Raw genomic sequence first — 18,673 nt, 5'->3', positions numbered from 1 at the left:
TTGTAACATACTACAGAAACTAGATTTCTGTAGTTGGTACAAGTAGTTTTACATTGTCTGTACTTTTTGGATTCAAGTCCCCCCCCCCCCCCAAATAATTTTGTGTTCCCAGAACCAAAATGCTGGAAAAAAGGGGCCTAATTGGACACCACTGAAACACCAAAAAGTTGACAGAGAGCATTTGAAAGAGACCCTTTTGGAAAAACTGTACTGAGCAGAAGTTAAAAATCCACATCGAGTGGATTAAGTATCTGATAATCACATTTTTGAGTGAATAAAAAGTTCATGTACTCTTTACTATTTATAAAAAATAATATTAAAAAATTTACTACCTTCTAGATACAAATGTGTAGTGTATATATATATACATGAGGTCTGTTCAAAAAATACATAGACTAACATCATAAAACAAAATGTACTTTATTTAGAAATTACTTAACTGGGTCCGCTTCAAAGTACTTTCCTCCCCGACACACACACTTATCCCAACGATGTTTCCACTTTTGGAAACAGTCCTGGAACGCTTATTTTGTGATGTTCTTCAGTTCTTTCGTCGTATTTTCCTCAATCTCTGTGATCTTAAATCTTCTTTCCTTTAAAGGTCGTTCGAGTTTAGGGAACAAGAAGAAGTCACAAGGGCGAGGTCAGGTGAGTAGGGTGGGTGGAGAAGAACAGTGATCGATTGTTTGGCCAAAAACTCACGAGTTCTGAGGGTTGGATGGGCCGGAGTTTGTCGTGAAAAAATCAATCGCCACTATTTCACATTTCTGGCCTTCCGCCGGATAGCATGTCGCAGAAGTTTGAGAACTTCAATGTAGTAAGTCTGGTTCACTGTGGAGCCTTGGGGGAGGAGCTCGTGGTGGACTACACCCTGAGCATAAAAAAAAACTGTCAACATCACCTTCACATTGGAACGAACTTGGCGAGCTTTTTTTGGTCTGGGAGATGTTTCACCCACACACTGGAACGACTGAACCTTTGTTTCGATGTCATAACCATACACCCAAGTTTCATCACCTGTAACGATCCTCGACAAGAACTTTTCATCTTCTTCTGAACGTTCAAGCAATTCTTGACAAACCTGGATGCGATGGGCTTTTTGGTCGTCTGTCATCAGGCGTGGAACAAATTTCGTAGCAATGCAGTGCATCTTAAATTTTTCAGTCATAATCTTGTAACATGATCCTACTGATATCCCACACTTCAGACAGCTTCAGCAAGCTGTTTGATTTCCCTGAACCAGGGTGTTTATTTTGTCTACATGTGAGTCGTCAGTTGACATGGAAGGACGTCCAGGACACTCATCATCCTCAATCGGCCGATGACCATCTTTAAAACTTCTTGAACATATCAAAAGTTTTACTGCAGATTTTCCGAGTTTAAATAAAATTTCACAGCAACTCTTTGCTTGTTCAAGTCGTTCATTCTAAAATCCACCAAATGAAAAAACACACTTCACAAACAGCTGTGTAGTTAAGCAACCAATAATGATGTTTGTAATCAAAAAACTGTGTTGTAATCAGCTGATCTGTACAAACATGGTGACACCAAGCGGATTTGACTGGAACCAACTGGACCTGAGCATTCAAACAGTCTACGTATTTCTTGAACAGACCTCGTCATCCTCTGTTAAAATTATTCTTTAGGTGTTAATTTTGCTAAATGATTTTCCACATAATAAAATAACTATTATTAGAATAATTATCAGGTGATCTGTGAGATTTTGGTTTTAATACCATTGTGAAATGAAATTTCAGAGTGAAAAATGTTCAATGAAAAATCTTAATAGACATTATGAAAATTTATAAAATAATAAATTATCCATGATGTGGTATCCCTTCTGAATAGATTGCATTACTGAACATTCTGTTCCATTCTAATTATTATTAATATTTACTACTGAAATTTAAATTTCCAATATCTTAAAGTTTATTTTGTGCGATAATATAATGTAAACCGTTTCTGAAAATTATTATGATTATTGATGTGAAGGTCATCTTTTGTTTTCAGAGTTCAGAAAGCCATTGAGGAATTTAAACGTTATATAAAAGTTGTTAAAGAGAAAAAGAAAAAGTTAATGGAAGCAGAATCAAAAACGTACGTAAAATTTTTACAAACTATTATAATAATATTTTTAATCCCATATTTGGTGTATATTACTTATTAGTTCAGAACTTCCTTTCCTTCTCCATCAATAATTTTAAAAAAATGACCGATCCGTTATAAGTGGCTGATATTAGAATGACATTTTCAACAACTGTCAAGATAATTTTCAAGTATACCAGTGTTTGAGACAAATTTATTTATTCATTATTTCTCTTCTCTTTTTCACATAATTTCATAGCTACAATATATTTTCATAGAAAAAAATTCTTATATCAACTTAATTGTTAATTTTAATTAAAAACTAGTAACATTATTAAAGTTTCTGATATATCTAGTTCTTTTAAAGCTGAAAAGAAATTAGGTACTCCTGAGAAAAAACCTGTATGGTAGTTTCCATCACATTATTTTGATTGTATTAAGCGATTAAAAATTTTTTTAAAAAATATAACATAAGGCATTGTGCTGCCTATGACAAAAGTAAATGAAAATAATACTCATACGTTTCAACTTCCAACCTATGTCAATAAACCTTGATAATTGCATAACAATAGAAAACGTTTAGAGTATTTTATTACTCCAAAATGCCAACATACATCTTTGGCTTTGATTATCAAATTGCCAAAAGAATTTATAAAAAGCAAACAGCCATACATCAAAATAGTTTTACAATGTTACAGCAGACTAATAATAATAATAAAGAACCTACTTACACTTGTACAAATAAGATCATTCAGAAAAAAAATCATTAATGTTTACGATAAAGATAAATATAAGATAACGTACAAACCTAATAAGCACGTTTTAAAATATTAAGGGATAATAATGATACTAATGAAGAAAATTTATATGGATTTTCTAAGATTAAATGTAATGATTGTAATGGCGTATACATCGGTAAAGCCAACAAATCTTTCAAAAAAAGGTTCGCAGAACATTATAATGCATACAAGAACAAAAAGAGGAGAGGCATTTCTAATATAGCATCTGCTACCTCATAAACATACTATTTGAACACAACTTAGAAGTTTTAGAATAACATAATTCATATCCGGCTGATTTTTAAGCTTACTACTCAAAAAAATTATTTATATTTTCATTTGCTCATTTAATCATAACATCACCATAATGTCACCAACAGATTGGAGGTTAAATAAATCAATTCTTTTACCGTGTTTTGGTGTTAATTTATTCAGTATATTAATTAACATTTCTCTGGGCTTTTTCATCGTTTCACTATGAATTCCTCTTCTTTATGTCAGTCCACTTCTTTGCCGTACTCGGTTTGAGATCTTTGTCTTTGACTTTCTTAAATCTGTTGATTATTTTCCTGAATTCATCTCTAACTTGTTTGATGTCTTCTGTATTTTTTTAGGTCTGTGTTTCTTAAATCCGGCCGGTAAAGACAGACTTTCATCCGATAGACTTGTAGAACAACATTTTGGTCAGTCTCTCGTCATCCATTCTTTTGAGATGTCTATAGAATTTTGTGCGTATCTTCTGCACGGTGTCTTTAAAGGTCACTGTCTGTTTGAAGAGGCTATGTTCATCCGTATTTTCCAGGAGCCATCTTCTGTTTTCTTTGACTCTAATATTTTCCTGAGTAATCTTGTTTCTCGGTTTCAACAAGAAAAAATTTCTTTTTTCTTGTTGAACGTTAGGCATTCCTATGCGTACAGCCATTCTGATTCGATGACTGTGTTATAATGCCTGATTTTGGCTTTGTAGGATATGCTGTGTATATCTGTTTTGCGTAATTCGATATGCTTGTTCCAATTTTTTAACGCATTCTATGTTTGCTGTTTCCTGTCTATCGGGTTGTATCCATTTTCCTTGATGTCAAAACTTATCCAAGTTTTGATGTTGCTGTATTTTGTCTTTATACATTTCTCCTTTTGGCGTTAAAGTTTTTTTATTCTGTTTCAGAGATTTGTAGGCCGGTTTCTATTGTTTCTTGCAATTTCTCGAACATTACTTGCACTTCCTCCTTGTTCTGTGCTAGTAAGGCGATATCATCTGAGAATACCAAACACTCTATTACCAGGTTGTTTCCGTTTTCCTGATCGCATCCCTTTGATGTCTTCTTTTTTCATTTCTTGTTTCTATGTTATTACTTTTTAATAAGGTTGCTCGTTTCCAACCTCTTTTCACTAAATGCGTTGCTTCTGTCTGTTTTCTAAAGAGGGTGATTCATGATGAGTGGCAAAGCAAATGGAATGCTACCATCAACTATAAACTTCATCTGGTTAAGGATATTGTCTCACTGTAGGACTCTTCATTCTGGAATAACCAGTAACCAACAAGAGGAAGTTATTTTCTGTTTGTGAATCGGGCATTCATGGATGGACATCTCATGACTTGGACCAATCCACCTGTTTGTATCTATGTCGATTTGACTGTTATCAAATGTCATCCTATTTTTTAAGGCCGTGTATCTATATTCAAATATTTGATTGTAACTTATGTGTTTGTCCATTTATACCGTTTGTTGTGTGCCAGATGGCAATTTTATTATTTTATGTTCGATTTTAATGTTGTATTGGGTTTTTTTTTGCATTTAGCATAGGCATTTTATATTTTAAGTTAATTTTTAATTGTTTATTATAGTAATAGTGTGTCTGGACACTGATATTATTACTTCATTTGGTACGTGGAAAAAAAATTATTTTTTCCAGAATTAGATTGAATAAAATGGGCGATAAACCCCCTTCATCTTATCTCACTCCTGTTTTTATTTCAAACTTTGGAGGCGGTGTTGGTTAGGTTTGTTTGATTAGAGTCCTTGTTTTTCTCCCAATGCCGAACTCTTTTAGTGTTTTAATGGGGATTGTCAATGGAGTCGTATGCTTTTCTGAAATCCACAGATGTAACTGTGTATGTTGGTGCATCTTAGTGCTCGAAGTCTCAAATATTTTTGAGGCTGAATGTTTGTTCCGTGCAGGATCTGTCCTCCATAGTAACATTCCTCGATAGTTGTTGATGTCCATTTGATTTTCTTTTCTTGTGCAGCAGGCAGTTGAGCACACATTTCCAGTCATCTGGTATCTTCTCTGTCTTTCATATCTCCTCGCAGATCCGGTGTAATTTCTTTACAACGCTTTATTCATATGCTTTTATGCAGAAGAGTGTTTTTTATCTTCTGTTTGTGCTTTGTTGTTTTTTTTAGATCGATCGGGTTTTTTCTTCCGGGGGTGGTTCTGATCCCGCATCAGGTGGTATTCTTAAAAACATGATTTGGAAAATGTTGAAAAATATGAACTAAAACTAAAAAGAGGATGATCACCGTCACCTGGATGTTTTTAATCTCTACCGGAATAGATTAACATTTAAAAAGAAAAATGTGATTTATATATAACTTTGTAATTAAAATTAAATTAACTTCCTCTAAAGCCTGTCGGCTACAGATATTCCTGATATTATCAGTCTGATGCAGAAGAGAATTAGTAGATTTAATTATTTTAAATTGTAGCGCTTTGATATTCACTAATTTCATAGAAAAATAAAAAATTACGTTTTGTATTAAAAATTTTTCTCTAAAATGTTGGTTTTTTTAAAAATAAAATAAACAAAAATAATGCTTATTTATAAACATTGTCAGATGAGGATACGCTTTCCTATAGAACAGAATATTATTAATTCACAGTGTTGAACTAGTGAATTTGCTTCTTTGGAATTTTAATACGGTTACCTTAAAAACATGAAAAATTACTTAAAAATACGATTTTACACATATTAAGAAAATTAATTTCGCTTCTAAATTTCACTTGTGTCATTAATCTACTATGAATGAAATGAAAGAGGGTTTATTTTGCTTTTGCTTCTTTCAAAAATTTGATAAAGGATTTAACCGATATTTTTGGCTAATTTCAAAGCGGTCGTACAAAATTATAAATTTTAATGTTTTGTTAAATAACCGATTTTCTATTAGAAAGTGGTACTATTTAAAAATTTTTACCGAGTACTTTATAAAATTTAAGTAAAATGATGAAAAATATCTGACCTTGAAAGGGTTTTAGTATGTTTAAAATGGATTATGCTTTCTTGTTAGCAGATTAAAGTCTGAGGAAAGCAAGAAAAGTAAACAAGAATCTAACCAACACAGTAGTCAGTCGACTGCACAAACATCATCACAAGCATCACAACCGTCTTCAATGTCATCATCAACAGCTGCTCCTGGTCCGTATCCTCAGAATTACAGCACACAACCATATCCACAGCAAGCCCCACCAGGTCCAGGTGGCTATCAGGGTGGTAGTGGCCAAGGAGGTTATCCTCCACAACAACAGCCTCCATATGCCACACAGCCACCTTATGGACAAGGACCGTACAACCAGTCGGATCCAAATTACCCTAATTATCAGAACTGGAGTTACTCGCAAGCCGGTTATGGTGGTGGCTACAACCAGGGATGGGGCAACTACAATTATTACTGATCATTTATGAGTCCATGTTTTACAACTTTGGGAAAAAATTTTAATGCGAACTGAAGCTTGCAAATACTTGCATGTGCATTTGCAAGTATATCATTCATATAATTTAACACAAAACCATCTGCACTTTCTGCATATACAGTTCTTGTAGTTATATTGTTTTGTGTTATGATGAAAATTATAAATCATTTATATTACAAATTTGTTTTTTGATCAATTTTAATTTTTATATCGCATGTATATGTGAGAAAAGTACTTTTTTTAGATATAGATGTAGTCTGTGTCAAATGTTATTTTTTCAGTTTTAATTTATGTTTCTGTAAGTTGTGATTTTTATTAAAGAAAGGTTAAAAAATTGCTTTTAATTTTTATGTTAAACTGAAGATGTTTTTCAAATAAAGTACTTCTGTTTTATAGAGTTGATGTTACATATTACAACCCTTTTAACAGAGAATAACTACCGTAAAATTGAGCAATTGAGGAAGGACTGTGAGAAAGTTTTGTGCCTATCTCTACAACATGAATGAATCACTATTAAACGGTTCATGCAGTTTGCTCTTCAGCGTTGCATGTGGGTTTAGTTCATTAAATATAGTTAGCCTTCTTAAAAAATTGAATACTTACACTTATCTTGTTGATAATAAATAAAATTCTTGCTGAATTTTAGTACTTCAATAGTGTGAAAAAAGCTATAAATTCATATAATTATTTGGCAAGCAACACTTGACCTGTTTGGAACTCTGACAGCCTCAGTTCCAGCCTTTCTATTTAAATTTATTATTCTGTCTGTTTGTATCTTTAAGAGCAGTAATTGAATTTAAAAAGAAATTTGCAAGGATCTAAGAGCATTGTTACCAATCAAACCTTACCATCCGGTTCAGAAAGTACTTCTGTGAATAACTGAGCAGGTATTCCAGTCGTTAGTTTGTATACTTGATTAATTCAATTAAGATTTTCCTCAGGAATAAGTTAAGCCTTTTAAATAAAACAAAAGAATGGCTATTTTAAAACTGAACATTTCAGTTTTCAGTAGTTTATTATTTTACAGCAGAGCAGCCAGGTATCTAATATATAATCTGAAATAACATTTCATGATTATATATCATGAAGTGAATATATATCATGAAAATTTCAGTTTCGACCCACTGTTTGGACTGTTGTGTTGTATCAAGGCTGTAATAATGCATCCACATTTCAACAGCAGTAATGAAACGACGCAAAAATTCAGTTTAGTTATTGTTGAACGTGTCCAAACGCTGCTGAGAAATGTTCATTCGAGTACATTTCTGGTCAACCGTTAAAAAACACACCCATCACGCCGATAGCTTTCTCATATCCAAATGCTCATGTAAGATGTAAGATGTTATGAATAAGGTCTGCTGATATTTTTGTAAGCTCGCGTATCTTCAGTCGTCGATGTTTTAATACCGCATTGTGGATTTTTATGATTTTTTCATTGGTCATGGTGGTTGCATGGCGTCCTGAATGCTCATCATCAAAGATGGAGGTTCGACTGCGTTTGAATTCAGTTTCCACTTGTTTACCGTGGAAAAACTCCTTTTTTTATATCTGCCGGGTTTAAACCTTTCACAACAAAATATTTTATTACTGCTCGGAATTTCAATTTTATCCATTTTTCACAAAAAAAACAACACTCATCTACTACCTCTTAACCACAACAATTAAATAACTGAGAAGACATGTTGGAAACTGTTTAGTGTGCCATTTAACGGATATTACATAAACTACAAATCACCATTTGGACCTACTACTGGTATCTCTGTATCAGTCCGCAAACTTTCTGAACTACAACTTTCAAACAGTCTGAAAAACAGTTAAACTTGGAGATCTTTATAACCAATTTAAAATAAACTGTATGTTCAATCCAACAACTGGATAATTCATCATTTAAAAACATTATTATTCTCACCATCTTGTAAAATAGTACAATTCAGAATAGTTAGATAGATGTAAGGTTGTTTTGGCTATTAATTAGTCTGTTTACTGCTTTAATGTATTCCACATTTCTTTGTTGTATGCTGATCTTCAATCACCGTTTACAGTTTTATTTTCTACATATCCCTTTCTTGCCCTCATTGACTAATAAATTTCCCAATTGTAGTCTTATAAATTGCACATCCACCTTGTTCATTTCTTTACTCAATTTCTTCAAATTTCTTTACTCCTATTCATTTTAAAACATCTTCACTTCAACTTTTATCAACCCACCTAATTTTCAATGTCCTTCTGTTTGACCACTTTTAAATATTGTTTTTCAGACTGTTTCACTATCATAAAAAAGCACTTCTATATTCCACCCAAATATTTAAAAGATTATAAATCTACCGTGTTATTTTTTGTATGTAACCTTACTTCATCCATCCATTATAATTTCCTGTTATATTATGTTCACTTATTTTAATGTTTAATTCCTTTTTACTCATTTCTGACAAATTTCATTACCGTTATTTAAAAAAATTACTTATTTTTCAACAGAAGAATTACTTTCTTAGTGATTAATTGGAGAAATTCAATTACAGTTTCTTTTCTCAGCAAACTTATTTTTGCCTCCTCGGATAGTTACTCCTTTCTCAAATTTATCTTTAATTCTTGTGCTGTTCTGTACACAAATTGGAAAACAAAGCTACACTCTTTTCTTAATTAGAGCTTTCTTTCTTCATCTTTTTTCTTATAACAGCTACCCAATTTTTTAATACGAGTAGATTGTGTCTTTTAGGCAAATTTTCTTTAGGTTTCAGAGATATAAAAGTAATAATGTTGGTGGTCACCATTTTGAAATTTGTGAATGTGTTTACACCACAATTTTTTTATTTATTTGGAAAATTGGTTCAAATACGTGAACCAAATAATGATTCTTAAATCTAGATATTGAGAAGAAGGTAATTAAAATATAAACGTTCATGAAGTTTAGACATCATATCAGAATTAGGGAAGTGTACTTCTAAATATATAAAAAATACAACCGACCAGTTGATTCATCAGAACATATCTAACCACCTTGCACACTGCAAACAATCATGACAATTAAGAGTATAAACATAATAATGACATAGATGAACATAGCAACCCAGCATTATAAGAATTAAAATAAAAACACACTATTGCAATCATAGCTAAGACCATGATGCGGTACGCTATATATAACTAAGTTATGTAATGTAAAAAAGGTATTGACTATGCTCATAGTGTGCCAAATAAGTAGTTACAGCAGCCAATGTTAATATATATTTGTATAGCACAGCACGCATGGTGAACGACCAGTGTGTGACTTGACATCAATCGGATACAAACGATGAAATCGTGATGATTTTTAGAAGTTATGTTAGTGTGTCAACTCCTTGATATATGCAATTTAAAGAATAGTGTTCGTAAAATAAAATATACATTTCACTGTGTGTTTAGATAAGTACACAACATCCTGACCCCGTAGGGGAAGACAATCACCATGTGACAGTTTTGGTTGCCACGCCACCCTCTCTGTACCAAGCCCTTATGGACTATACCAGACGTCATCAGTACTTCGGTGCTGACATCTTTAAGTCTTGCCTCAGCCAAGATGCCATCGATGCAAATGCCACACGGAACATTCCCATAGTAACACTCCAAACAAAATGCATATAGCCAAATCTCAAACAAAACTGAATGACTAAGAACAAAAGAACTGAACTCTACCTACTCGAAAGGTAAAAATGAATTCAACGCACAACGAATCATAAAACACAACACAAAAACAATAAATTATGTAACATAACTGTAACAAAAAACACAACAACGAAAAATAAACAAATCTATAACCAAACAAAAACAAAAATATCAACAGCTTAGTAAACCGTAAAACAAAATAACAATAAAACCAAACATAAACACAAAGAAGGAAAGCATGTGGAACATCTCACCCCTTTAGCAGTCCTTTCTTTCACCTGATATGCAATAAAACTTGCATACTATCAAGCTGATAAATAGTCTCTGTGCACATTATCATACCTAGCACTTTTATATATAACATGATAAGCATCATACCATAATCCGCATTGTGGATACATACCAGAGTACACCAGGCCAAATTTCTGTATTCTATCCCAAAAAGCGCCGTGCCCTGAAATAAATTGCGTCACGTTCTTGTTCAGGTGTACCCCAGAGGCGTCCCACAAATCAATAACACTAAAGAAAAGATCATGTGTATAACACCCATACTCTGTTCTATGTCCTTTATTTTCTCCAAAGTCAATTCACCTGCCTGCTTAGCAACATAACGAAACAGATAGACTTTGATTGCATCTGAGAGGCAATCTGTTTCGCGCCTGCGATCTTGCTGATCATTACCATTAGCAATATGAGGTGTTGAGCCCATAACAAAATATTCCAATAGCTTTTAAATTTTAGCCTATCCACCCAAACAGACACTGCATATAGCAAAATTGTCTCACAGATGCCTTTATACAAGATACTCATAGTCATAAAATTAAGACCCCCAATTAAGATTGACCATATTTCGAATTCTGAAGAAGGCATTATAGGCCTTACCTGTGACGTACTGAAGGTGTTTTTTAAACTGCAGTTTCTGATCAAGGACCACTCCAAGGTACTTCTGAACCTGAACATATCTAATATATTAGTCTGACATCAATGCGTGGACTCACAGCCAAACAGCCGTTGAGGACTATCATCGTGGATTTCTCCAGGTCATTCTGATGACCTTGTAGCTCAAGTATCCTGCGTGTTTGAGTGGCTCAGAATTCAACCCACCTCTGACCAGCAGGAGCCCACCGTCAGTATAAGCTATGATGTCACATCCACTGTGCAACCTCAGCCACAGAAAACAATCAAACCCCACCACACACTGCCCTGCAGACAACCCTGGACAGTGCCTTTCTCCACTTCATGGCTGCACATCCCGATGAGTGAAGTAACTTTGCATAACTTGTAACTCACTCACAGTACAATCTCTTCTGTAATTGATATATAACAGAAGACCACAGTAAGTTATTAAATATGCCCAGGACAATTCCTAGGACGAATTCCTCCCAAATGGAGATTACCAAATTCATCACAGGCAGTAATGGTGTCCTCAGTACCCTTTCCTGGATGAAACTTTTACTGATTATCCATTAGTAAACTGCTCAAGGTCAACCTCATTTATATGATGGTACAGAACGTGTTCAAAAACCTTACCAGTAACCAACAGTAATGTCAAGGTCCTATATGACAAATTAACAGCGATATTCTTATCGCCACCTTTAAACAATAATTTCACCATCCCCTTCTTCCTACACACCGGGAAGTATACTTCAAACAAGAATTTATTAAAACCTCGTGTGATAATTCTCACACTTATTGCTACCGAGCGAACAAAAAGTTCCGCCGTTATCCCATCAAAGCCAGGAGCTTTACCTCTAGCTAGATTACATATAGCTTGACGCACTTCGGCATCTGTAATCTCGAAGGAGACTGAGCAGCGTCACCCGCTGATGGACGCGGTCTCGCCTACCGCAGTATCATCGGTCAGTAAATCATCAATTAATCTGTGCAAAATTTCAGACTGTCTGAAATTACGCCGAGCCGGATCGAGAGAGCGAACAGAAGAATGTTGTTTGTGTCCCAAGACCTTATACAAAACTCGTTCGGGATCCTTGTTACCCTGTTTGTGGTGCACAAAGGAACGCCAGGAATCCCTCTTCACTGTCCAAACTCTGAAAGTATAGAGATCAAAGATCTCTATATTCGCCAACATGGTCCCGCCCGCCGTTCCGGATCACTCACACTGAAATGCTCTCCGTGAACGACAGACAGCCTGTTTAATAACAGCCAATGTCCTGGTCCACCATGGAGCGAGCCTCTCTTAATCGGAACTACCAGGAACTAGACACTCAGCAGTGGCACTGACATTCTTGTTCCACCGAAAAGCTGAAGCCCATCTACCATACCTACGTAGATTGGCAACTCATCAGGTACATTATATAACTACCGACCATGTTGGGCTAAAAAATGATGGGTATCTTTCCAACTGTCCACATTGTGGACACGTACCGTCCACCAGGCTGTCCCTGAAAGCACCATGCCCAGAAAGAAACTTGTTAGGGGTACCCAAGATGAGCCCCGCAAACGAAAATCTGGAAAGAGATCATGCGTGTAACGCTCGCTCTCTGTTTCATCTTATCTGGTCTGCCACAAAGCAGTGCCATGTTCAATTTCCCGCACTTTCTCTGAAGTCAACTCGCGCAACTTCTTAGCAACATAACGTTGTGGCTTCTCAGACGCAATGAAATTATCGGTTTCACGCCTGCAATCACCAAGATCGACTCCCGTGAAATCATACGTAAGCACCTGTTACCGTTTACAATATAAGGCGTTGAGCCCTTACTAATACATCCCGATAGCTTTTGAATTTTAGCCCATTCGCCCAAACAGGCGCCGCATATAGCATAATAGCTTGGCACACGCCCTTATACAGAATACTGATGGTCTTGAAGTTAAGACCCCAATCAGGATTGACCGTCATATTCCAAAGAAGGCACTACATGCCTTCCCCGCAACGTATTAAAGATGTTTCTTAAATTGGAATTTCTCATCAAGAAACACCCCGAGGTACTTTTGAACCTGAACACACTTGATACGCTGGCCTGACATCGAAACACGTACTTGCCGACTCGATGCCAAACTGCCTTTAAGTAGCATCATCGTGGTCTTCTCCAGGCTAAACGTAATCTTATGTTGATGACCCCATAGCTCAAGTAGGCTGCAAGCTTAGAGCGGTTCAAAAGTTCAACCATCCTTTGACCAGCAGAAGCCCATCGTCAAGATAAGCCACAATACAACATCTGCTGGGCTATCTCAGTCGTAGGAGAGAATCAAACTCCACCACTTGCAACAAAGAACCTAACGCACAGCCCTGGGGACAGCGTCTTGCCAACCTCATGGCTACCCTTGCGGACCAACACATCCCGATGACTGAAGTAAATTTGCATAACCTGCAGTTCACTCATTCTCTCTTCTGGAGTTTGCAGAGGTCCACCGTAGATTATTAAATGTCCCGGAAAATAACCAGGACATATTCCTCATTACTACACTCATCACACGAAGTATGGCATCCTCAGTACCCTTTCTGGGACCAAAACCGTACTGATTCTCTCATCAGTAAATCTTGCGAGGTCATCCTCTCGTTTGTACACAGGTACAGAACCTTTTCAAAGACTTTACCAATCACCGGTAGTAACGTCAAGGGCCTATACGACGAACTAACAAAGGGATCTTTGTCACCACCTTTATACAACAATTTTACAATCCCCTTCTTCCAACTCACAGGGAGGTATCCTATTAACAACAACAGTTTATTGAAAATTCGTGTGATCACTCACCCCAACCGAGCGAACAAGAATCTCCGCCGTTATTCCATCAAAGGTTGGGGTCTTACCCCTACCTAAACTGCAAATAGCTTGACACACCTCGGCCTCAGAAATCTCCAAGGATATTGCACCCTCGCGTAACTGAGCGACCTCACACCGCACACGCAGACGGTCTCTCCAGCTTCACAGTCATCGGGCAGCAAATCGTCAAGTAATCTGTGTAAAATTTCAGACGTGTCTGAAATTACACCAAACCTGGTCGAAACAGCGGTCAGAAGAACCTCCTTTCGTCTTTTATGTTCCAAGACTATATACTACTCCCCAGGTATTCTAGTTTGCCTGCTCATGCACAAAGGAACGCCAGGAATTTCTCTTCGCAGTCCGTAGTTTTTGGAAATATTGAGATCTTCGATCTCTAAATTCAGCAACAAGGACCGCCCGCCGTTCCAGATTACCCTCACCCGTGAGACGCTGTCCGTAAATGGCAGACCGCCCTCTTTAAGGCTGACAATTCCCTACTCCACCATAGTGTAAGCCTCTCTTGATTGGAACTACTGGGAAAAAGCCGCATACCTGAACAGGAAACGACCCTGCTGAGCCTGAACGTTAATCGGTAGCGTTCATTCAAGCCACCAACAATTTCATAGACAATCGATCGATCACTTGAGCAATAATCAACCAGCTTCTAGTTACAAAAACATTGGCTAGGATGAACCTACCACCCACCGGGTTGGTCTAGTGGTGAACGCGTCTTTCGAAATCAGCTGATTTGGAAGTCGAGAGTTCAAGCGTTCAAGTCCTAGTAAAGTCAGTTATTTTTACACGGATTTGAATACTAGATCGTGGATACCGGTGTTCGTTGGTGGTTGGGTTTCAATTAACCTCACATCTCAGGAACGGTCAAACTGAGACTGTACAAGACTACACTTCATTTACACTCGTACATATCATCCGCTGAAATATTATCTGAAAGGTAGTTACCGGAGGCTAAACAGGATAAAAGAAAGAAAGAAGGATAAACCTACCGACGGTAATGTTGATGTTCGTTCCACCAAACATCTGATGCCCATCTACCATACCTACATAAGTGGGCAACTCACCAGGTACATTACCTGTAGACCATATTGGGCTAAAAAGCCCAATTAATTCATCATCATCAGTGAACCACTATGCCAAAATAGCGACTTAGTGTACACATCTGCACCAATAAGGATGGACTAGTACCAGAGATTGGGTTTTACCCAAACCTCAAGATGACAATCAGCAGGATCTCTAAACTGAAAATATGAACTTGCAACATATAGATCCAAATAGACAACATGATTATCTGAGAGCTGTTGAATTGAGACACAATCAAGTTTCCTTCTGCACACATACTATCAGAGCCACAATCTCTTCCAACAAGAAAATCCTGGCAGTTCACTGGACACAACATAATAACATCCAACTCTCTCTGTAAAGCAATCTCGCCAAGCTCAATCTGAACGATAAAAGCACCTTGTACATTTAATTGTCCAATTATAACCATCTAATGATAATGAATCTCTATTTTGAATGTAATACATCTCAACAGCTCTCAAATAGCAGCCACACTCTTAACTATTCACAGAGTGCTTGTGATCCTTTTGAAGACTTCTACAACACTGTCAATACTAGCAGCATTTGAAGCATTGCTGAAGATCTAAATACCAAAAAGACCTTACATGAAGAAAAATCAATAAACAACTTGCCCTCAGCAATGAAGTGGTTCAAGAGATCAATACTCGCCTCAATGCCTCACTGTGCGCCAACTCGCCTCACTGTGGTAACGTTCCGCCTCGCACTACCTGCTTTAAATAACAATCAAAATTCAGCCTTAAAGGCTGCTTTGTCATTTGCTCTCCTGAGTCATTAACTCCTCCTCTAACAAACCCTGATTGAAGTCATAAACGATGACTCTTCCTCTTAGGGATGACTTTCATGTCGAATTTAACGACCTCGAGCGAGTCAGAGATAACTTTTGCCGACTCTTTGTCATCAGCGATGACAAATAACCCCTTTCTTGTTTCCCTTATATATTAAGAATTTTCAGGTTCAACCTCTTCTGACATAAGATGACCTGGAATTCATCCTTAATTTCTTTGCTTGTTTTCTCTGTTACTCTTTCCTTAAGATTTACGAAAAGCATCTCCAGCTTCTTTCAGGACCGACTGGTCTCCCATTTCTCCTTCAATATTGCGCTGTTGTGGAACAGGGACAGAGTCTCCTTGATGTCCACTGGGTTTGTGGCTAACTTTTCATAACCTTCCCTTGAATTCATGTAATTTAGGAATAACCCTGGTCCGCACAAAACAGAATACTCCTAGGATTCTGAAGGTATTGTAATGGTTTATATTGTCCTTGAAATTCTCTTACTAGAGGCACTGAACCTCCAGCCCTCCCGATAGACTTCACTTATCAAGTCCTGCTTACAAGTTCATGCTGAAGGGCCAGCCTGTGACTCGTCCTCCCCAGAAAAGGAAAAGGAGCCACCGAGCCTTTCCTCAGGTTTCACCTGCTTGAACCTACCTTTTTTCCTAGATCACTCATTTCAGAATCAGGTGCACACTTTAGAGAAATAAACTATTTTACTTATCACAACACAACAATAAATACAACTTAGAAATATATACCGTACAATAACAAGCAATGTAAACAAGGTGACCGACCAATAGCGGTCAAAGTCAATAGCTACCTCAATGACATCCATACTGTGACCAAATATGGTCACTTCCACAATCGGCCACACTTATGATCGGTTGTTGCCATAACCACATTAGTATGACTCTTGCAAACCGTTAGAATAAAAAAATATTTTCTAAAAGTAAACAGCGTTTCATAATATTCGTTTTGAAGTACAAATACATTACTCGGTGAAAAACTTTTGAAAAAACTAAATGATCGGTTATGATGACAGATTTTAAATAATGTCTTTCCCATCATTTTAAGTATAGAATAAAGCCTACCGCTGGATCTATATTTTTATAATATTAATCTTGGATTAATAATTTCTTTTTGAGAATACGCAAATTACCCTAATGTAATAGCTAGCTGGATTTTGAAGTAATTTTTTTTCTTTTATGTAGGAAATAAAAAAAACACTTGCGACTTATATTTTTAATGTACTTATCTATATTCAAGGTGACATTACACTAGAAAAGGGAATACATGTTGTCATAATAAATATTCAATAATTATGCCGACTTATCTACTGATTAAGTCACTTCCAAAGTGCCTTATTATAAATAAAATTAATTTGGATATCCCATTAATATTTACCGGCCAAAAAGATGCCCAAAATTTTAAATTATTAGCAAGGGAAATGCTTAATATCATTAATGAGAATATTACTTACACTATTAGTAATTATGGTATGTCTATGCAAGATGGAAATAGAAATGGGTTTGTACATATTATAATTACAATTCACAAGCGAATGAAAAATATTTTTTTAACATCTCTCCAAACAAACTTGCCAACACCATTATTTTAAGAAAAACAGCCATTTTGGATAATAAAAAGATTAATTTTATGGTCTCTGTAAAGCATTTTAGTTTCAAATTTTTTTTTTTTTTAGTTTTGAAAAACTTAGTAGCGATGGTATCAGAGGAGCTGCTATCAGTTAGTTATACCTGGCTGACCATAAAAAGGCTGTTGAAATTTCATATTTTGATACTATTTGTAAATTGTTCTTTGCTTTTGTTTATTAATATCCGCCTTGAAATTTTGAATAATTTATTGTTTGTTACCTTCTTTGCAGATAAAGACTGTCCAATAATTATTTACAAGGACTCTAACCATCTTAACCTTAAATACAAATAGAATCGTAGCACGTGCTTCTCTGGTACATATATCATTGCTAATTGTGTAGGATTCCTCTACAAGATAATGAATGATCAATTGACCATATAAATACAGTAAAATAAAATATAATTTAAACTGATCCTTCCTTTAGGAGTTTTTAAACAATTGGAAATTCCTGCTTATGCAACAATCTCTTACTTTACAGAAAGCTGAATAAGGCAACCCCATTGAACAACTGCCGTATAGTCTTGTCATTATTCAGAAACCACTTTTACCCCTTAAAGTTCCAGGATGATATTTATATTTCCCCATCAAGAGCAGGACACTCAAATGCTTATTTGAGTAAAACTTCTTTAGATCAGGCAAAATTTTCCTGACAGGATACCTGACTACTGCTGTTCTTACATAGACTTCAGACGCACACCATCCTCCAAAGCCTGATGTGCCAGTCATTCATACAGACCCCTCTTCCCATCAGTCAAGTTTATATAGCGAGGGCTTGAACTCTTCTTAATAAACGTAAAATTTGGAATGACAATGGCATTTACTCCTTGCATAGGCTACGCAAACCTGGAATTGCACTTCCATTTAGCAATCTAGAAACATCTTTTCTAATAGTTTTAAAGGTCATTTAAGGAGCATGTCAGACTGCAAACAATAATGGTTCTAGAAATTTGGAATAAGGCTTCTGATCCAGTGTAAGCCCAGACTACAGCTGTGCAAGAAACCTAAAGTACAGTTAACTTGCAACACAGCAAGCGTTTCAGACTTTCATCATAAGGTCCAGGTTTGAACCCCAGTTTTCATTTGCTACAAAATGTCCATTCCATATACCCAATCTTCATGGTGGGCTTGTTTGCGGTTGAGAGAGTTATTATTCTGTAATAAGATTAATCTATGTTTTATAGTGTATATTATGCTGTGAGCAATCTTTCCAATATTTACTTGTTTAAG

At 36.0% G+C, this 18,673-nt stretch overlaps 1 protein-coding gene across 3 annotated transcripts in view; it reads left to right on the top strand.

The window, feature by feature from the left end:
• The window catches only part of LOC142325647 (pre-mRNA-processing factor 39-like), a 117,143-nt gene extending 110,194 nt beyond the window's left edge, over positions 1-6,949 (top strand). For 2 of the 3 annotated variants that reach the window (XM_075367672.1, XM_075367670.1), the window contains exons 19-20: positions 2,011-2,097; positions 6,152-6,949. In XM_075367672.1, coding sequence (XP_075223787.1) covers positions 2,011-2,097; positions 6,152-6,536 — 472 coding nt within the window. In that variant the 3' untranslated portion in view covers positions 6,537-6,949. The remainder of the gene's footprint in view (positions 1-2,010; positions 2,098-6,151) is intronic. The other variant, XM_075367671.1, reaches the window with a different exon arrangement.
• The last annotated feature ends 11,724 nt before the right edge of the window (positions 6,950-18,673 follow it).

Source organism: Lycorma delicatula, chromosome 5 (assembly GCF_047948215.1).
Source record: "Lycorma delicatula isolate Av1 chromosome 5, ASM4794821v1, whole genome shotgun sequence".
Classification (NCBI taxonomy): domain Eukaryota; kingdom Metazoa; phylum Arthropoda; class Insecta; order Hemiptera; family Fulgoridae; genus Lycorma; species Lycorma delicatula.
Note: the sequence above shows the minus strand (reverse complement) of the source record. Positions and strands in the feature narration are given on the sequence as shown.